The sequence below is a fragment of the Aethalodelphis obliquidens genome, unplaced genomic scaffold, assembly GCF_003676395.1.
Source record: "Aethalodelphis obliquidens isolate GAN/ISIS:26980383/991018 unplaced genomic scaffold, ASM367639v1 scaffold24, whole genome shotgun sequence".
In the NCBI taxonomy this organism is placed as follows: domain Eukaryota; kingdom Metazoa; phylum Chordata; class Mammalia; order Artiodactyla; family Delphinidae; genus Aethalodelphis; species Aethalodelphis obliquidens.
The window spans coordinates 23670631-23693576 of NW_020837968.1; the positions used below are offsets into that span (position 1 = coordinate 23670631).

The 22946-nt window shown below is 36.2% G+C and overlaps 1 protein-coding gene across 7 annotated transcripts in view; it reads right to left on the reverse strand.

Moving 5' to 3' along the window:
* Positions 1-22946, reverse strand: part of SDCCAG8 (SHH signaling and ciliogenesis regulator SDCCAG8) — a 261979-nt gene that overhangs the window by 226092 nt on the left and 12941 nt on the right. For all 7 annotated transcript variants that reach the window (XR_003436163.1, XM_027122442.1, XM_027122445.1 and 4 more), the window contains exons 2-5: positions 21939-22091; positions 21169-21251; positions 12226-12339; positions 1876-2001 (exon numbers count right to left, since the gene is read on the reverse strand). Coding sequence is in view for 6 of the 7 variants with exons in the window: in XM_027122442.1 (XP_026978243.1) it covers positions 1876-2001; positions 12226-12339; positions 21169-21251; positions 21939-22091 (476 nt within the window). In the remaining variant the exon portion in view is untranslated. The remainder of the gene's footprint in view (positions 1-1875; positions 2002-12225; positions 12340-21168; positions 21252-21938; positions 22092-22946) is intronic.

The following is a 22946-nucleotide window of genomic DNA, read 5'->3' on the forward strand; positions in this document are numbered from 1 at the left end:
TGTGTACCTTAATTTAATCACCTGAAAATAGATATAACAACACCTGCCTTGTGTGGCTATCATAAAATGGAAATAATATAATGTAAAGAAAGTACTTGATACAGTACCTGGCATATCACAGCCATGTAGTCATCAATAAATACTAATTATTACTATATAACTATCTCAATTGTTTTTCCAAAGAAAGCATTAAGAAACTTTGAAAATATATATTCAAATCTGCCAACAGCTTTGGCAAGATTTACCATCAACATGGTAATAGGCTCATTAAAAAGAGTGCAGAAAAAAAAGAAGATAATATCTCTTGATCTGTTTATATTCAAGATATTCTAAATAGTTTCATTTACCTCAAAACTCTCAATACAACACCATGCATAGGTTGCTGAAATGCCTCAATTCACCTACACAAGTAAAAAGTGGGGGCAACAATTCTGTAACAACAAAATAACACAGAAGACTAACATTAAAATAGATATCAAGGTCACCTGACACATCTGCAACAACCGTTTCAATATTAGCACTATGTTTTAGCTCATGTGAATGTTTAAACAAAAACCTCTCTACAACTTTATCCTTTCTATAATCTGTATATCTGTAGTTTTCTTTAGCAAGTTTCCTTTGTTCACATGGCAAAGCATGTGAGCATTTACCATCATTTCCTTCCCCTTTTGCATTACTCACTTCTCTTGCCCTCTGATTCACTTGTCTGCCTAATTTCCTTTCTTATTTCACTTCCCCATCTTCCACTTCTTTCCATTGTATAAATATTGAAGACTATGAATAATTGAGTCACTGTTCGCTGCATATTTGGAGGAAAAGTAAAAGAATATACTTATTTTAAAAATGAACTTACTTCTAAGTACTTTCTATAAGGCTATATCATTTTCAAATTGACACCAAAATAATAAGAAACTAAGATGAAATTTTTAACTACTAATATTACTAATATAATAATATAAGCTGTGATTAACTACATCCCATAGCAAAAGAGTAAAAAACATTTTTAAGGCAAAAGTATCTCTGATAATTCATAAAAAGATATTAAGCTTAAACTTTATTTAAATATCATCATAAAAATTTTATGTCACAGAATTATAGAGATCATCTAATTCTCTGTTCCTCAAAATGTGCTCCACTGATACTAGACTCACTTTGGCAGCTTGCTAATAATTCATATTTTTAACTCAAAGACTTAGCCCAGACCAACTGAATCAGACTCTCAGGGAATGAAGCCCAGGATCTGCACTGTCAGCAAATATCCCAAGTGACTGTCATTCACATTAAAGATTAAGAACTGCTAATATTGGTGAATTTCTCAAAAGCCAATAAATAAACAGAGGACTCATGAGGTTTCATGCTTGAAAGTCCCATAAAATTACTTGTTCAACACCCAGCTTGTTAGGGACAATGGGAAGATTAACATTTTGAATCTTGGACCCTCAGGTCAGTGTTCTTCCTGCTACACCATGCTAACTAGACTTATTGGAATTGAAAGTTCAAAGAAAATTTAGAGAAATACAACAGAAATCTAAGCTACAGTTCTGAACAGTTGCTGGATTTAACCAAGTCCTTCCTATATTACATACTCCCTGCTTTTAGACCTGCTCTTTCCATATGGAAAAAACATAAATGGTATGCTCAGAAAGGAAACTGGAGTGGATATTAGGTATCACTACATCATTTCATTTGAGGATTCATTCCACCAATAAATTAAAACAGTGAATTTTAATTTTTGAGGCCCCAAGTGAATACCAGCATAGCACTTCTGCCGAACTGCCAGAAAAAAAAACTATGCAGTTAAGAAGGCAGGGGGAAAGGGTAGGAGGCAATATTCAAACTATGTGTTTTAGTTTAATCGTTTAAATAAATGCTCACAGATGCATCCCGAAGTGTTTGTTCCCTCATTGCTTCCTCTTGCCTTTGAGATTTCAGCTCTTGTTGGAGCCTTTCATTTTCAAGCACAATTACTTGTACCCTATTTTTCATTCCAGAGAGTTCCTCCTATAAAAACCAGAAACAAAAACCAAATACATTAAGCATTTTTTTCTTTTATTTTAAGAAATGCCACTTGTGGACTGCATACATTAAGCAATTTTAAGTAGTGCTTTTTTTTGTTGATTACTAGATGATCCAATATGATATAAAGCATGGAAGACTGATGCTGTCTACCCCTTTTCAGAAATATTATAATTACATCTAGACAAGGAAAGAAACTCAAGCATTAGTTAACAAAGAGAAGGCTAGGGGAAGATAGTAGAGGACCTGCTAATGGCCATATCACAGGACTGTGTGGTTTCTGACAATTTTTTTCAGGCTTACAGAAATGCTTTAATTAAAAGGTTTATCTAAAAGACTTTTAAGAATGAGGTAGACTGCTGAAAAATAAGGTAAGATTATTATTCTTGATCAAATGCCAATAACTTGTTGAAAATTGACAGAGGACTACATAGATAATAGAGGACACTGAGATAGAAAGGCAAGGAAAGTTACAATGAATATCTATGAACTGCTAGCCAGATGGAAGGAAATTATGAGTGAAATTGTTTGGTGGAGAGCTCTTAAAGAGTGTTTCCTTGGCCGTGCAGGGCATAATATAAAGAATTACCAGTATATAGCAATTAGGAAAGCTATTAAGTTACATCTCACCCTAAAAAAATGTGAAAAATATTGATATATTGATGGTACAATACTTAACTTAATCTTCATTACCAATATAATTGTGCAATCATTTTTTATTATACTGGTTGTGCAAAAGACTATTGTACAATATATGAAAATTCCATTCAATTATTTTATTCAGAAAAAAAGTCAAAGCTGTAATTGAAAATTGTAATTAAACAAACATTGCATACTTCCAGTTGTTGGTCTGACATATAAGCAGCTTGGAAGACATCACTCCCATCTTCACAATAAGAAAAAAAGCTGAACAAACTGAAAAATCAACGACTCTTCTTAGATCCATCAGAGAATTAAGGTCACAGGGAAAACTATTATCCCTCAAAATGGAAAGACAGACAGGCACTCCTGAGAACCACAATCTACCAGAGCAGAAACTTCTGGGGGAACCAGTGCCAGGGTAGAAAAATATATCAGTAAAGTAACTGATGAAATGCTGGAAGCTTAGTGTAGACCAGTTTGAGTTAAAAACTCCAGGAGGACCCAGTCTCTGGGGGGAAGGTGTCTCCTACACTCTTATATGACAGTACCAGGTTCTTACAGCAAAGACTAGAGAAAATCTCTCTCCTGCTTCCTTCAGTAGGAGAAGAAAAGTAACCAAAAAGCATTCTGTTCTTTTTAACCAGGCCTGCCTCAAGAGAAACTATCTTACCAGAGCCTAAAAACCATTTTTTTTTTTCAGAACCTAAGTGACCTGGGGGAAGGGAAAAAAACCAACTCCAGCTTCCTAGCCTTGCCATCTCACTTAAGGGGAGGGGGAGACTGAGAAACACTTGTGAAGGACATAGCCAAGGGGCACAGGGTCACTAAAAGACTGAGACCTAATCATAGGACTACAAAATGCTCCCCATACTCCCATACTCTACCACCACATCAAAAGGGCTCTTATATCATAACAAGGGAATACACTAAAATAACTGCACATCTCAGAATGCATTTAGGAAGAATTCTCAAGGGAAGCCCAAAGACAACAGCAGAGACAAAAACCAGGACACTAGAGGAAATTTTAGCCTCTAACACCTATACTAACAGCAAACAGTAAACACAGTCTAACTCCTACAACAAACAAAAAACCTCACACTAAATGCATATTTCCCTCAGTTCCTTTTACTCAGTACATCATGTCCAACATTCAACAAAAAATTAGAAGGCTTAAAAGACTTAAAACACAGATGCAAGAGGCTAAGCAAGCATAGAACCAGTCTTGGATATAGCAGAGATGTTGGAATTACCAGATGGAGAGTTTAAAATAATTATGATTAACATGCTAAAGGGTCAAATGGAAAAAGTTGTCTACATGCAAGAACAGATGGGTAATGGAAACTAAGAAAAAAATCAAAATGCTGGAAATCAAAAACACTGTAGTAGAAATGAAGATTGCCTTTGATGGGCTCATTAATAGACTGGACACAACCTTTCTTTTTTTCCCCCTATTTTTTTGGTCATGCCACATGGCATGAAGGATCTTAGTTCCCCAACCAGGGATCAAACTTGCACCCCCTGCAGTGGAAGCACGGAGTCTTAATCACTGGACCACCAGGGAAGTCCCTAGACTGGACACAACCAAGGAAAGAATCAGTGAGCTTGAAGAACTGTCAACAGAAACTTCTCAAACTGAAATGAAAAGAAGAAAAAGAATGAAAAAGACAGAAGAGAATATCCAAGAATTGTGGAACAATAAAAAAGGAAAAGAAATATGTGAAGCAATAATTACTGAGAATTTCCCAAAATTAATTATAAGCACCAAACCACAGATCCAAGAAGCTCAGAGAACACTGAGCAAGATAAAACTAAAAAATCCACACCCAGGAACAGCATATTCAAACTGCAGAAAATCAAAGACAAAGAGAAATTCTTTAAAGAAGTCAGAGAAAAAAATACCCTTACCTATCAAGAAGCAATGATGAGAATTATATCAGCTACTCTTCAGAAACTATGCAAGCATGGATAGCGTGCAATGGAATATTTAAAGTTTTGAAAGATAAAAACCCCACCAACCTAGAATTCTGTATTCAGTGATACCAACCTTCAAAAGTGAGGGAAAAATAAAGACTTTCTCAGATAACCAAAAATTAGGAAATTTGTCTCTGGTAGACCTGCCTTGCAAGAAATGTTACAAGAAGTTCTTCAGAAAGTAGGAAATTTATTTAGGTTATAAACTCAGATCTACATAAGGAAAGAAAGAGCATTTGAGAAGGCATATATGGAGATAAAGTAAAATATTTTATTTTTCTTAATGTTAATTGATCTAACAGGTAACAGTTTGTTCCGTATCATATTAGCAATAGTGTATGTAGTGATCATAGCTTATGGATAATTGAAATGAATGACAGCAGTGCATAAGGGTCAGGAGGGAGGAACTGGGAACCCTGTTATAAGGAACTTTCCCAACCCCTGAAGTGCTCATTGAAAGTAGACTTAGAGTAGTGGTAAATGTAACTGCAAACTCAAGGACAACCACTTAAAAAAGTTAAAAAAAAAAAAAGAAGTTCAACTGATATGCTAAGAGAGGAGAAAAATGCAATCATGTAACATGGTCACTCAAAACCAGAGATGGCAGAAAAAAACAAGTGGAGGACAAAAAAAAGAAAGAAAGAACAAGGGCAATGAATAGAAAACAGTAACAAATATGGTAGATATGATAGATATCCAACTATATCAATAATCACATTAAACATCCATGATCTGACTATACCAATGAAAGACAGACTGTCAGAAAAAATAAGACCCAAATACATGTTGTCTATAAGATGCCTGCTTTAAATCTAAAGACACAGATACTTTAAAAGTAAAGGGATGGAGAAAGACATACTACGCTAACATAAATCAAAAGAAAGTTTGAGTAGCTGTATTAATTTCAGACAAAGCAGACTTCATACTAAGGAAAAAAATATCAGGGATAATAAAGAGGCATGACATATTGATAAACAGGTCAATTTTCCAAGAAGTCATAATAATCCTAATGTGTGTGTGCCTAACAACAGACCATCAAAATACATAAGGCAAAAACTGATAGAACTGTAAGGAGAAACAGATGTATCTACTATTTCAGTTGGAGATTTCAATATCCCTCTATCAGTAATTGACAGATCTGGCAGACTCGCAAAATATCAGTATGGACATAGTTGAACTGAACGGCACCATTAATCAACTGGATCCAATTGACATTTATATACTACTTCATCCAACAACAACAAAATACACATTCTTCTCAAGCTAACACAGAACGTTCACCAAGACATACCATATTCTGTGGCCTAAAACCATATGTTAACAAATTAAAAAGAATAGAAATCACACAAAGTATGTTATCAGACCATAATGGAATTAAACTAGAAATCAATGACAGAAAGACAGCTGGAACACTCCTAATATATGTGGTGGTTAAACAACACTCTTCTAAATATATATGGGTCAAGAACAAAATCTCAAGAAATAAACTGAAAATATATATATATATTTTTTGCGGTACGCGGGCCTCTCACTGTTGTGGCCTCTCCCATTGCGGAGCACAGGCTCCGGAGGCGCAGGCTCAGCGGCCATGGTTCACGGGCCTAGCCGCTCCGTGGCATGTGGTATCTTCCAGGACCGGGGCACGAACCCATGTCCCCTGCATTGGCAGGCAGACTCTCAACCACTGCGCCACCAGAGAAGCCCTGAAAATATTTTGAACTTAACAAAAATGAAAATACAAATCGAAATTTGTGAGATGCAACTAAATTAGGGAAAAATATTAGAAAAGAATAAAGATTTCAAATCAATACTCTCAGGAAACTAAAATGAACAAACAAACAACAACAAAAAAACCCAAATTAAATCCACAGTAAGCAGAAGAAAAGATAAAAAAAATTAGGGTAGAAATAAATGAAATTAAAAACAGGAAATCAACAGAGAAAAGCAACAAAGCCAAAAGCTTGGTCATTGAAATGATCAGTGAAATTGATTAGACTCTAGCCAGGCTAACTAAGAAAAAAAGAGAGAAGACATAGATTACTAATATCAGAAACGATACCACTACAGATCCTATGGACATTAAAAGGATAATAAAGGAATATTATGAACAACTGTATATCCATAATTTGATAACCTGGAGAAAATGAACCAACCCCTTGAAAGACACAATCTACCAAAACTCACAAAAGGAGAAACAGTTAATCTGAATAGGACTACATATATTAAAGAAATTGAATAAATAATTAATAATCTTTCAAAACAGAAAGCACCAGGCCCAACATTGGTTCACTGGTGAATTCTGTTAAACATTTAAGGAACAAATGAGACCAATTCTGTAAAATATCTTCTATAAAATACCAGAGGAAATACTTCCTAACTTATTCTATGAAGTCAGCATTACCCTACTACCCAAACCGGGTGAAGACACTATAGGAATGAAAAACTACAGACCAAAATATCTCATGAATACAGATGCAAAAATCCTCATCAAAATATTAGTGAATCAAATCCCACAATGTACAAAAAGAATTATACAACAGGACCAAATAGAATTTAATCTACCTATGCAAGTCTGGCTCAATATTTCAAAATCAAATAACATAATTCAACAAGCTAGAAAAAAAATCATAGGATCATATCAATAGATGCAAAAACAGCAAGTAACAAAATCCAGGAGCCATTCAACGTAAAAACCTCAGTGAACTAGGCATAAAGGGAATACATCGTCAGTTTAATAAAGAACATCTACAAATAACCCATAGCTAACATTGTACTTCACGGTGAGACAATAGACGGCTTCCTACTAAGATCAAGAATAAGACAGTAAGGTAGATAGCTAGTGGGAAGTAGCCACATGGCACAGGGATATCGGCTCGGTGCTTTGTAACCGCCTGGAGGGGTGGGATAGGGAGGGTGGGAGGGCGGGAGACGCAAGAGGGAAGAGATATGGGAACATATGTGTATGTATAACTGATTCAGTTTGTTATAAAGCAGACACTAACACACCATTGTAAAGCAATTATACCCCAATAAAGATGTTAAAAAAAAAAGAATAAGACAATGATGTCACCTCTCATCATTCCTATTCAACATCATATTAGAAGTCCTAGCTAATACAATAAGGCAAGAAGAGAAAATAGAAGCTATACAAGAAGAAATTTTTTAAAAAGACAGCTGTATTTTTCACAGATGACATTACTGTCTATGAAGAAAATCTCAAAGAATCAAAAAAAACTGCTAAAATAAGTGATTATAGCAAGGTTGCAGATTACAACGTTAATATACAAAAGTCAATTGTTTTCTTACATATTAGTAATGAGTAATTGGTATTTGAAATTAAAATCACAATACCATTTACATTAACACGAAAAAAATGAAATATTCAGGTATAAACTGCACAAAATATGTATAAGATCTATAAGAATAAAACTGCAAAACTCTGATGAAGACATCAAGGAATATCTAAATAAATGGAGAGATATTCCATGTACATGGACAGGAAGATTCAATATTGTCAAAATATCACCTCCTCCTAACTTGATAGATTTCAATACAATCTCAATCAAAATTCCAGAATGTTACTTTGTAGATATTTACAGATTGATTTTAGAATTTATATAAAGAGGCAAAAGACCCAGAACAGCCAACATGATATTGAAGGAAAAGAACGAAATTGGAAGATTGACACTACTAGACCTCAAGACTTACTATAAAGCTCCAATAATCAAGACAGTGTGGGACTTCCCTGGTGGCGCAGTGGTTAAGAATCCACCTGCCAATGAAGGGGACACAGGTTCGAGCCCTGGTCCGGGAAGATGCCACATGCCATGGAGCAACTAAGCCAGTGCACCACAACTACTCAGCCTGCACTCTAGAGCTCGCGAGCCACAACTACTGAGCCTGCGTGCTACAACTACTGAAGCCTGCATGCCTAGAGCCCGTGCTCTGCAACAAGAAAAGCCACTGCAGTGAGAAGCCCACACACCTCAATGAAGAGTAGCCCCTGCTTGCTGCAACTAGAGAAAGCCCATGTGCAGCAAAGAAGACCCAATGCAGCCAAAAATAAATAAATGAAAAATAAATAAATTTTAAAAAAAGACAGTATGGTATTTGTGAAAGAACTGACCAATAGATCAATGAAGCAGAATGGTGAGCCCAGAAATAGACTTACACAAGTACAGTTAACTGATCTTTAACATGGAATAAGGGTAATTCAATGTAGATAGTCTTTTCAAAAAATGATGCTGAAACAGATGGATATCTACATGTAAAAAAAAATTTAAATAAATCTAGACACAGATCTTATACCCTCACAAATATTAACTCAAAATGGAGCATAGATCTAAATGTAAAACACAAAATAATCAAACAGCTAGAAGAATAAGAGAAAATATTAGTGATTCTGGGTTTCGCAATATTTTTAGATATAACACCGAAAGCACAACTGCATGGAAAAAAATTGATAAGTTGAACTTGATTAAAATTAAAAACTTCTGCTCTATGACACTGTTAAGAAAATCAAAAGACAAGCCAAAATTGAGAGAAAAGAATTGCAAAAGACATCATATGTGATAAATGACTGGTACCCAAAGTACATAAAGAACTTTTGAAACTCAACAATAAGAAAATGAACAACCCAATTTAAAAAATGGGCAAAAGACCTGAATAGATACCTCATCAAAGAAAGTATATAAATGGAAAATAAGCATATGAAAAAAATATTCAACACTGTATGTCACAGGGAATTGAAATTAAAACAACAAGATACCATCACATATCTTTAACACACTAGAAATCAAAACACTGACAACACCAAATCCTGGCAATGATGTGGAACATCAGGAACTCTTATTCTTTGCTGGCAGGAAAACAAAATGGCACAGTCACTGTGGAAGACAGTGTGGCAGCTTCTTATAAGACTAAACATACTTTTACCAGGCAATCCAGCAATTGTGCTTTGTGGTATTTAACCAAATGAGTAAAAACTTTATGTCCACACAAAACCTTTACACAAATGTTTATAGTAGCTTTATTCATAGTTGCCAAAACTTAGAAGCAAGAGAGATTTCCTTCAATGGGTGAATGGATAAACAAACTATGTTATATACATACAATGGAATATTACTCAGTGATAAAAAGAAATGAGCTATCAAGCCATGAAAAGACATGAAGGAAACTTAAGTGTATATTATGAACTCAATGAAGCCAATCTGAAAAGGCTACAAAACTGTATGATTCCAACTATATGACATTCTGGAAAAGGCAAAACTATGGAGACAGTAAAAAGATCAGTGGTTGCCAGGGGTTTAGCAGGTAGGAAGGGATAAATAAGCAAAGTGCAAATGATATTTAAGGCAGTGAAATTATTCTGTATGCTACTGTAATGGTGGGTATATGTCATTATACATTTTTTAAAACTTATAGAATATAAAACACAAAGAGTGAACACTAATGTAAACTGAGGAATTTAGTAAATAATAATGTAATAATCTTGGCTCATCAATTGTAACAAACAATTTTACTACACTGATGCATGATGAAAATAACAGGGGAAACAGCTGGGGAGCTATAAAGTACATGGGAGTACATGGGAACTCTATGTACTTTCCATTCAACTTTTCTGTAAACCTAAAACTGATCTAAAAAATAAAGTCTGTTAATTAATCAAACTAATAGGCCCTTAAACAGTACTTTCATCATCTTACTCACTTGTTAAAATGTATCATATTTATACTCCGTCTGACTTTCAAGGATTTTGTAATCTTCCATTTTATCAGTTCAGCATTATTTTAATTATTTCTAAGAGATATCCTCCATTGTAAGAATTTAGAATATATGCCTCATGTCCCCCATAAATAAATCATATTCATCCTGAATATATTCTTTCATTGTTGCTGTTTTTTCTTTGAAATTCGTTCATCTCCCTTCTGCTGATCTAATGATCCTACACCTTAAGATTATTCTCTCCCATAAAAACATCCCCAAAGACCCTAGCTTTTAGTAACCTTCTTCTCTCATTATAATTACAGTTTATACCACAAAATAAATGGCTACACTATATCTTCTACAGGCTGCTATGGTCCTCATAGGTAACAGTGCTCTCAACTAGATGGTAAGTTTATTATGATGTATATTGCAGAGTGGCAGAATCTGCCATCCCCTAATATGTCACTTTGGAAGAATTATCTTGAGCTAAGGGCACGTGAAAAACAGCAGGTACAGGAAGAGTGCTCTGACTTCCCCTTTTCCTCCTGAAAGCAGGAATAAAACTCTCATGTGAAAGATGCTCTCCCTACACCAGGAAGAAAAAAACATTCTTATCACCAGAGACAAGAAGTAGAGGCTGAGAGAAATCTGTACAAACAGACCTTGTTAAAAGAACTCATCTTCTTTACCTCCCCACATATTTTAGTTACACTTCCACAGCTGCCTCTCTTTGTTCAACCAAGTATAAAAACATTTAGGTTTCACCACTTCTTTGGGTCTTCACTTCCTTATGAAAGCTCCCATGTCACATAAATCCTGCATTAAATAAACGGGTATCCTTTCATCCTGTTAATCTGCCTTATGTCAATTTAATTTTAAGGCCCAACCAAAGACACTACGAGGGCAGAGCTAAACTTTTATTTCCCCTACAATATTCTTAAGTTTTACCCACAGCATTTTAGGAATTAACAGAAGCTTATTAATGGACTGAGTCCTAGGATATTATTTCAGCTTTTCTGGTAATCCAAGAATACTTGTATAATAATGATTGTATCCTCAAGAACAAAGAGAAAATGACATGCTAAGATCAGGAAACTCCCTTGAAAACTCAAGACATTAAATGTTTAAAGGTTTCTTAAGTTACCTATCAGACTTACACCTTGCAAGAGTAGCCAAACATTGAAAATATAATACATATAATACTGATAAAAAAGATATCAGTAACTTCTATAAAAATATCACATGATCTGATGCATTGATATTAAAAAAAAAAAACCAAAAAACTAGAACACTAACATACTTTGGGAAGGCAGAAAGGCTCCAATGGCATTAAAGACATTACTAAAGTTCATACAGTCATGCAATATGTAACATCTAATGTTACATGCCATAGGTGACACATCTGGTTTCTTGATCATAAGTATCAGTACCCCCATGAGCTATCTGTATTCAAAGTCAAGGTAAGAACCTTTACACTGACATGGGGTAGATTTAATCTACTGCTTAGAATCCCTACTTGCTGCACAACAATTTCAATAGGTTGATAAGTGTGGGAGAATGATTGGTATTACTATTCCACAGCATTTGCCATAAACTGGGCTAAAGTAAACAGGGTGGAAAGGAAAAATTCTGAAACATGAGAGAATATTATCAAAATATTAGACATAGTTATAGACTACTGGGAAATTAAGTATTCAGAAATGGCATAGTCAGGAGTATCATTCCCAAGCCCGAGAAGCTCCTATTACACATCAGTCTTTTCAATCATATAAAGATGGCAAATGTCAATGTATTGCTATAAACATGACTAATAATAGCAAATTTTCACACAAGGCATTATTAATATCAACTTTAGTTTAGGTTGGCTTAAATTTTTAATGAGAAACTTACCTTACAGAACTTGACTTCTGCCTCTAAATGATGAATGTATTGAGACTGGTCACTGATGATGGGAACAAAATTGTGTAGGGCAGGCATATCAGTTTCCTCATATTCTGATGATTTCTAAGGCAAAAATAAAAACAAATGAAGAATGTTTGGATTTAGCAAAGAATCATTTAATACCATCTCCATACTCAATTTAGCACTGATGTCATATAAACATAGTATAAACATAGACTAGGGAGATTGCTTCAAGATGGCAGAGTAGAAGGACATGCACTCACTCCCTCTTGCAAGAGCACCGGAATCACAACTAACTGCTGAAAAATCATCCACAGGAAGACACTGGAACTCACCAAAAAAGATACTCCACATCCAAAGACAAAGAACAAGCTGCAATGAGACAGTAGGAGGGACGCAATCACAATAATACCAAATCCCATAACCATGGGGTGGGGGACTCACAAACGGGAGAACACTTATACCACAGAAGTCCATCCACTGGAGTGAAGGTTCTGAGCCCCACGTCAGGCTTCCCAACCTGGGGTTCCAGCAATGGGAGGAGGAATTCCCAGAGATCCAGACTTTCAAGGCTAGCAGGATTTGACTGCAGGACTTCGACAGGACTGAGGGAAACATAGAATACACTCTTGGAAGGCACACACAAAGTAGTGTGCATCAGGACCCAGGGGTAGGAGCAGTGACCCCACAGGAGACTGAACCAGACCTACCTGCTAGTGTTGGAGGGTCTCCTGCAGAGGCAGGGGGTGGCTGTGGCTCACTGAAGGGACAAGGACACTGGCAGCAGAAGTTCTGGGAAGTACTCCTTGGCATGAGCCCTCCCGGAGTCTGCCATTAGCCCCACCAAAGAGCCTGTAGCCCCCACTGCTGGGTCGCCTCAGACCAAACAACCAACAGGGAGGGAACTCAGACCCACCCATGAGCAGACAAGCGGATTAAAGTTTTACTGAGTTCTGCCCACCAGAGCAACACCCAGTTCCACCCACCACCAGTCCCTCCCATCAGGAAGCCTGCACAAGCCTCTTAGACTCATCCACCAGAGGGCATACAGCAGAAGCAAGAAGAACTACAATCCTGCAGCCTGTGGAATGAAAACCACATTCACAGATAGACAAAATGAAAAGGCAGAGGACTATGTACCAGATGAAGGAACAAGATAAAACCCCAGAAAAACAACTAAACAAAGTGGAAATAGGCAACCTTCCAGAAAAAGAATTCAGAATAATCATAGTGAAGGTGATCCAGGACATCAGAAAAAGAATGGAGGCAAAGATCAAGAAGATGCAAGAAATGTTTAACAAAGACCTATAAGAATTAAAGGACAAACATCTAGAAGAATTAAACAACAAAAAACAGAGATGAATAATATAATAACTGAAATGAAAAACACACTAGAAGGAATCAATTGAAGGAAAACTGAGACAGAAGAACAGATAAGTGACCTGGAAGACAATGATGGAATTCACTGCCATTGAACAGAATAAAGAAAAAAGAATAAAAAGAAATGAAGACAGCCTAAGAGACCCTTGGGACAACATTAAATGCACCAACATTTGCATTATAGGGGTTCCAGAGGAGAAGAGAGAGAGAAACGACCTGAGAAAATATATGAAGAGATTATAGTGGAAAACTTCCCTAACATGGAAAAGGAAACACCCAGGTCCTGCAAGCGCAGAGTCCCAGGCAGGATAAACCAAAGGAGAAACACACTGAGACACACAGTAATCAAATTGACAAAAATTAAAGACAAAGAAAAATTATTAAAAGCAAAAAGGGAAAAACAACAAATAACATACAAGGGGAGCTTCCCTGGTGGCACAGTGGTTAAGAATCTGCCTGCCAATTCAGGGGACATGGGTTCAAGCCCTGGTCTAGGCAGATCCAACATGCTGTGGAGCAGCTAAGCCCATGCGCCACAACTACTGAGCTGGCACTCTAGAGCCCTCAAGCCACAACTACTGAGCCCTCATGCTACAAATACTGAAGCCCACATGCCTAGAGCCTGTGCTCTGCAAGAAGAGAAGCCACCACAAGAAGCCCGCACACAGTGAAGAGTAGTCCCCGCAGACCGCAACTAGAGAAAGCCCGCATGCAGCAATGAAGACCCAATGCAGCCAAAAAAACCAAAAAAAAAAGAAAAAAAAACCACACAAGGGAACTCCCATAAGGTTAACAGCTGATTTCTCAACAGAAACTCTACAAGCCAGAAAGGAGTGGCAAGATATACTTAAAGTGATTAAAGGGAAGAAACTACAACCAAGATTACTCTACCTAGCAAGGATCTCACTCAGATACTCTACCTAGCAAGGATCTCACTCAGGAGAAGAAAAGGACCTATTAAGAAAATGGTAATAGGAACATACATATCAATAATTACCTTAAATGTGAGTGGATTAAATGCTCCAACCAAAACACACAGATTGATTGAATGGATACAAAAACAAGACTAGTATATATGCTGTATACAAGAGATGCACTTCAGACCTAGGGACACATAGAGACTGAAAGTGAGGGGATGGAAAAAGATATTCCATGAAAATGGAAATCAAAAGAAAGCTGGAGTAGCAACACTTGTATCAGATCAAAAGACTTTAAAATGAAGAATGTTACAAGAGACAAGAAAGGACACTACATAATGATCAAGGGATCAATCCAAGAAGAAGATATAGCAATTATAAATATATATGCACCCAACATAGAAGCACCTCAATACATAAGCAAATGCTAATGGCTATAAAAGAGGTAATTGACAGTAACACACTAATATTGAGGGACTTTAACATCACACATACACCAATGGACAAATAATCCAGACAAAAAATTAATAAGGAAACACAAGCTTTAAATGACACAATAGACCAGTTAGATTTAATTGATATTTATAGGACATTCCATCCAAAAACAACAGTATACACTTTCTTCTCAAGTGCATATGGAATATTGTCCAGGATAGATCACATCTTGGGTCACAAATCAAGCCTTGGTAAATTTAAGAAAATTGAAATCATATCAAGCATCTTTTCCTACCACAACACTATGAGATTGGAAATAAATTACAGGGAAAAAACATAAAAAACACAAACATATGGAGGCTAAACCATATGTTACTAAATAACCAAGAGATCACTGAAGAAATCAAAAAGGAAGTTAAAAAACACCTACAGATACATGACAATGAAAACACGATGATCCAAAACAGATGGGATGCAGCAGAAGCGTTCTAAGAGGGAAGTTTATAGCAATACAATCCTACCTCAAGAAACAAGAAAAATCTCAAATAAACAATCTAACCTTACACCTAAAGGAACTAGAGAAAGAAGAACAAACAAAACCCAAAGTTAGTAGAAGGAAAGAAATCATAAAGATCAGAGCAGAAATAGAAACAAAGAAAACAATAGCAAAGATCAATAAAACTAATAGCTGGTTCTTTGAGAAGATGAACAAGATTGATAACCCTTTAGCCAGACTCATCAAGAAAAAGAGGGAGAAGACTCAAATTAATAAAATTAGAAACGAAAAAGGAGAACTTACAACAGACACTGCAGAAATACAAAGCATCATCAAAGACTAGTACAAGCAAAAGTATGCTAATAAAATGGACAACCTGGAAGAAATGGACAAATTCTTAGAAAAGCACAAACTTCTGAGACTGAACCAGAAGAAACAGAAAATATGAACAGACCAATCACAAGTAATGAAATTGAAACTGTGATTTAAAATCTTCCAACAAACAAAAGCCCAGGACCAGATGGCTTCACAGGTAAATACTATCATACATTTAGAGAAGAGCTAACACCTGTCCTTCTCAAACTCCTCCAGAAAACTGCAGAGGAAGGAACACTCCCAAACTCATTCTACAAGGCCACCATCACTCTGATACCAAAACCAGACAAAGATACTACAAAAAAAGAAAATTACAGACCAATATCACTGATGAACATAGATGCAAATATCCTCAACAAAATACTAGCAAACAGAATCCAACAACACATTAAAAGGAACATACACGGTGATCAAGTGGGATTTATCCATGGATGCAAGGATTCTTCAATATACTCAAATCAATGTGATATACCATATTAACAAACTGAAGAATAAAAACCATATGATCATCTCAATAGATGCAGAAAAAGCTTAAGACAAAATTCAACACCCATTATGATAAAAACTCTCCAGAAAATGGGCATAGAGGGAAACTACCTCAACATAATAAAGGCCATATATGACAAACCCACAGCAAACATCATTCCTGATGGTGAAAAACTGAAAGCATGTCCTCTAAGATCAGGAACAAGACAAGGATGTCCACTCTTGCCACTATTATTCAAGATAGTTTTGGAACTCCTAGCCATGGCAATCAGAGGGAAAAAAAGAAATAAAAGGAATACAAATTGGAAAAGAAGAAGTAAAACTGTCAGTGTTTGCAGAGGACATGATACTGTACATAGATAATCCTAAAAATACCACCAGAAAACTACTAGAGCTAATCAGTGAATTTGGTAAAGTTGCAGGGTACAAAATTAATGCACAGATCTCTTGCATTTCTACACACTAACAATGAAAGATCAGAAAGAGAAATTAAGGAAACAATCGCATTCACCATTGCAACAAAAGGAAAATACCTAGGAATAAACCTACCTAAGGAGACAAAAGACCTGTATGCAGCAAACTATAAGACACTGATGAAAGAAATTAAAGATGATACAAACAGATGGAGAGATATACCATGTTCTTGGATTGGAAGAATCAACATTGTGACAATGACTGTACTACCCAAAGCAGTCTACAGAGTCAATGCAATCCTTATCAAATTAGCAATGGCAATTTTTTACAGAACTAGAACAAAAAATCTTAAAATTTGTATGGAGACACAGAAGACCCCAAATAGCCAAAGCAATCTTGAGGGGAAAAAAACGTAGCTGGAGGAATCAGACTCCCTGACTTCAGACTACACTACAAAGCTACAGTAATCAAGACAATATGGTACTGGCACAAAAACAGAAATATAGATCAATGGAACAGGATAGAAAGCCCAGAGAGAAACCCATGCACCTATGGTCACCTAATCTCTGGCAAAGGAAGCAAGGATATACAATGGAGAAAAGACAGTCTCTTCAATAAGTGGTGCTGGGAAAACTGGACAGCTACATGTAAAAGAATGAAATTAGAACACTCCCTAACAAGATACACAAAAATAAACTCAAAATGGATTAAAGACCTAAATGTAAGACCGGACACTATAAAACTCTTAGAGGAAAACATAGGAAGAACACTGTTTGACATAAATCACAGCAAGATCTTTTTTGACCCACCTCCTAGAGTAATGGAAATAAAAACAAAAATAAACAAATGGGACCTAATGAAACTTAAAAGCTTTTGCGCAGCAAAGGAAACTATAAGCAAGACGAATAGACAACCCTCAGAATGGGAGAAAATATTTGCAAACAAATCAACGGACAAAGGATTAATCACCAAAATATATAAACAGCTCATGCAGTTCAATATTACAAAAACAAACAACCCAATCAAAATATGGTCAGAAGACCTAAATAGACATTCCTTCAAAGAAGATATACAGCATGCCAAGAGGCACATGAAAAGCTACTCAACGTCACTACTTATTAGAGAAATGCAAATCAAAACTGCAATGAGGTATCACGTCACACCGGTTAGAACGGGCATCATCATAAAATCTACAAACAACAAATGCTGGAGAGGGTGTGGAGAAAAGGGAACCCTCTTGCACTGTTGGTGGTAACGTAAATTGATACAGCCACTATGGAGAACAGTAAGGAGGTTCCTTAAAAAACTAAAAATAGAATTACCATATGGCCCAGCAATCCTACTACTGGGCGTATACCCAGAGAAACCCATAATTCAAAAAGACACACACACCCCAACGTTCATTGTAGCACTATTTACAATAGCCAGGTCATGGAAGCAACCTAAATGCCCATCGACAGACGAATGGATAAAGAAGATGTGGTACATATATACAATGGAATATTAGCCTTATAATGGAATGAAATTGGGTCATTTGTAGAGACGTGGATGGACCTAGAGACTGTCATACAGAGTGAAGTAAGTCAGAAAGAGAAAAACAAATATCGTATATTAAAACATATATGTGGAATCTAGAAAAATGGTACAGATGAACCGGTTTGCAAGGCAGAAATAGAGACACAGATGTAGAGAACAAATGTATGGACACCAATGGGGGGAAAGGGGGGTGATGAATTTGGAAACTGGGACAGTCATATATACACTAATATGTATAAAATAGATAACTAGTAAGAATCTGCTGTATAAAAAATAATTTACAAAAACATAGACTAGATCACAATGTCGCTAATAGTATTTATTTCTTCACCTATAAATTCCACAAATAGATAAGAATGAGGGATATGAATATCATTTTTTAAAGATGGACAGTGAAAGTGGTTGTAAAAAGCATATGGCAAATGGCAAAATGCTGGAGTAGTATAATTGGCTGGGATGAACTGCCTATTTGAGCCATCTGAAAATGTGATATCCTATTCAGTAATTCTGAGATAAAGGGACAGCTCTTCAAGAAACCACCATAGAAGAGGACTGCTAGCTAAAATTGCAGAACAAGCTGCCTGAAGGAGGGATTCTTTAGACAAATGTGCCAAATGTGTGTCAGTAAGGTAAAATTCTCTCTACTAAGGAGTACGTTAGCAAAACCTGATTTTTTATTTTTGACCCTAGTACTCAAGGCAATTTGAGACTCTGCTGTTCTGGAGCCTCCAAGACTAGAGTGCCAAAGCAGATACGTACAAAAACTGAGATACGCTGCACTGAGGACTCAATGAAGAGACGTCATAAAAAGTGTTAATTCTCTTTACTTCTGCAGCAGTCCTGGAATTGATTTTTTAATGTACACCTTACCTTATCCTAAAATGATTGTAAAATGGTTCATAAATCATACATCATACGATGATATTATTTAAAGAAAAGAGGAAGAGAGGAAAGGGAAAATGAGGTTCAACCAGTTAGATGAACCCAGAGGAAAGCTTGAGATGAGACACACAATCATTTTGTTTTTCAATCCAGCAGAAATTCCTATAAATGATGAAATACCAGCTCCCATGGCAGAATAATTCAGTAGAGCTTTGCTTCTGGGAATATTTAATAAATTTAAAAACCAAAGAGACTTTAATTAAATGAATTATCTGTGTTAAGTAGAAAGGAACTAATTATAATAATTAATATTAATAGAAAGGGGTTCGGTACATAGGCAAATATGAATTATTATTATGTGTATATAGGGGATAGTCAATGTGAAAATTAAAAACAAGCTTACGTCATATGGAAAATCTCCATATGAAATAACTTGTATATACTTTGAAGGGTTTATTATAATCTAGATGTCCACATTTTAAAATAACAAGTAATAATGTTTAGACATTTTCTATCTCAACACTGCCTCAGTTTCACTATCAATACAGCCACATATTTTTCATATGTCATATTGGCTATGAAACTGCATTCTAAAGGGTAACGTCTTCAAAAGCTACTTATTATGGTTATGGCTTATAATCATCACATGTAGGTCATATACATTTAGAGTCTAAGTTCCATTCTTTCACATAGCACCAATACAAATAGACCTGCGTATTGGTATATACAACTGATGATTTTGATGAGAGTCTTCTTGCCTATTTGAAGTCAATAAGTTTTGTAATATCACTGCTCAGTTTTACCTTTAAAATGCTAATAAGCATGTCTAAGCATTCAACAGATATAGCAACTTAATCTACTAGACTTAAAAGTACTCCATCCAAAAAAAAAAAAAAAAAAAAAGTACTCCATCCATGTGTGCTTAAGAGCATTCTAGAAACTAGGTGTCAACAGTAATAAATTCACTGAATGATGAAGTATTTTTTTAAAATTATAATTTATACCTATAAATATTGAATAGGAGTATGTAGTACATTTCTCTAAAGTGGGAATTAAACATGAAAGTATGTGTCAGGCTGGAATGAAGTGTTAATATAAGGGTACTTTTATGACATTTCAGCTGTGAGTAAAGGAAACTGACATGTCTCCAAGTTTCCAGCATGTAGCCTTGGTATCCAACTGTTACAGATACTGAAAATGCAAGGTGGTTATTGTTGCTATGACATTTTATATTTGTGTCATACTTCATAGGTTTCTAAAGAATTTTAAATATATGATCTTATCTTATTATTACAAAAACCCTGTGAGAAAGTACATAATAGACCCTAGATAGACCTAAAGCCTAGATTATTATTTTGACCATTTAAACCTGGCCAAATCCTTCCCTCACATATACCCTTTCCCCCACAGTACCCTTCCTTCACAGTACCCTTCCCTCACACCCACCCTGTCCTCACACCTATCTCAGGCTTTATATCACATTGCTTCAGTCAGAAATAATACACTCCGTCAAAGCAACAGCAATAGAAAACAGCTTCAGAAGAAGCAGAGTACAGCTTCTCGTATCACACAATTTTATAACCATATATTTTAAAATTTAGAATAAGATTACATAAAAGAGTAAAACAAAGGACTGCTAGAATTAAACAGTAAATTCTAAAAATAATAAAATATAGATATGCCCCTCTAAAAAAGCAATGGTTAATCTTTTCCATATATTGTTTCTTTTTTATATTTGCTAACAGTTGCAAAGTAAATTCTCCAAACTATTTCCTCACTCACATTTTTCAAGTAAAAAATAAATTAAAAAATCAGAATTCTCTCTGCCATGGAAGTCTCTCTTCTTCAGCCAAAATAATCAGAGGGAAAATAATTTCTTTTAACGTTTTACACTATTAGCAGGCCCTGCTCAGAATCTGTTTACAATATGTACTACTAAAATGACACAGTAAAATTAAAACATAGTTAGAAAAATAATGCTTTTGTCAGGTTGCAAAAGCTGATACTTACCAAAGGGGACAATTTTCGTCTTCTTGGAGATACCTCACTTTCCTTAGTTGCTTGTTGGCATAGCAAAGCTTTGAGTTGATTAACTATGGAGCAAAAGCGATGGGTTTATTCACCTTATTTTAGATCCATGGTTTATTATCACCCATCTATCCATCCATCGATCTAACAAATATTGTTTAAATATGTATTATGCACCACAAAATGTGCTACTGCCTGGGGACACAAAGACAAACAAGAAAACCTCTACCACTTAAGAGCTAAGAATCTTGCTTGTGAGCAAGAGGGATATAACTAACAGGTATAAAACTATATAATAAGTTCTAGGTAGACCTAGAGCTATGCATAGTGCTATGAAGAGGAAGCACATAATTGTTTTCACAGAGAAGACAATACGGTGAAGGATAAACAGGAGATTAGTGAGCAGAAAAGGGTGAGAAAAAATCCAGTTAGAATGCGTGGCTCATGCAAAGCACAGAAGCACGGCCATAGGTTGGTACGATTAGACCATGGCTTGAAAGATGGACAGTTGAAAGGAAAACAGAAAAATGAGGCTAAAGAGGCAGCTTGGATTCATCATAAGGAAATACTGCTACGACATCCTATAGGCATTGCGAAGTCAAAGAAAAAAAAATAAGCAAGGGAATTAGATTAGCTGATTTGTGTTTCTCGACTAAAATCCTAGCAGTAAAGGATAGACTGGAGTCATTACTGTACAGAGTTTAAAGAATTCACTGTGTGTCATTCAGGTCAGGACTGATGTTCACACTCACCAGCATGGCTGTGTTGCAGTTCATGCCAGGCATTCCCAGCATCCTCATTTCCTACACTGGTACTAAAAGAAGGATCCATTACGTCTTCTCCAATAGTGACATCACCTTCTCTCAGGGCACATTTCAATTGGTGAATGCTTCTACTGGCACGTTCTGTAACAACATGATGAAAATCAGGGCCAGTGAAATCTGGGCGACCAAAGGTACACTGACTCAAGAAGACAATTTCTAAAGGAAAAGCAATCATTTCTGATTTCATGGGGAAAAAAGCATAGTTTTGTTTCTAGCTTGCTGAGGAACATGCCAGAGGAAGTACGAGATTAAGTTCATGGGTTAGAAGTTAGACTTGATGATCTTTAAGGTCTCTGACACCTCAGTGATTGATATTCACTATATATAGCTCTATTGCTGAGGAGGACTGAATGGGAGAGCTTCTCCCCCCTCCACTCCTCCAAACAACAGCCTCACAGGGAAAGCACTATCCTAACCCCTCAATGCCTAAGACTCCCCTACCCCTTCTGGAGAGGGGTGGGTGGGCAAAACTGGCAAAAGGGACACCACCACACCAAGTTCCTGCCCAAGGAGGCCTCCTTGTCCCTGTAGGCCAGATGTCCCTCTAGCAGCAAGAGACATATGACTACCTGGCCTAGTTTTGATCAAGATTTGAACAGCTGACGCGCTTATAGCGGCAGCCTCTCTAGTATAGTCGTACTTACGTACTGCTGGCTGACTACATCTTACATGGAAATTCTTGGTTAGTGTACCTGACTACCCCTAGAATTGAAGCTTAAACTCACTAGCACATACTTAACATAAATAGTCTAAAATGAAGTATTTTAAGGTATATTATTCTAGTAGTTCATCTCTAAAAATAGCCCCCAAAGGACCCAGCCTCACATCCTTGCCCTCTCCCAGGTTGAAACTCAGTGGGCCTGTAACCTGCACTAACCAAGAGAATGCAATGGAAGGCACACCACGCCAGACCAGTCACATCTTTAAAACATCTGG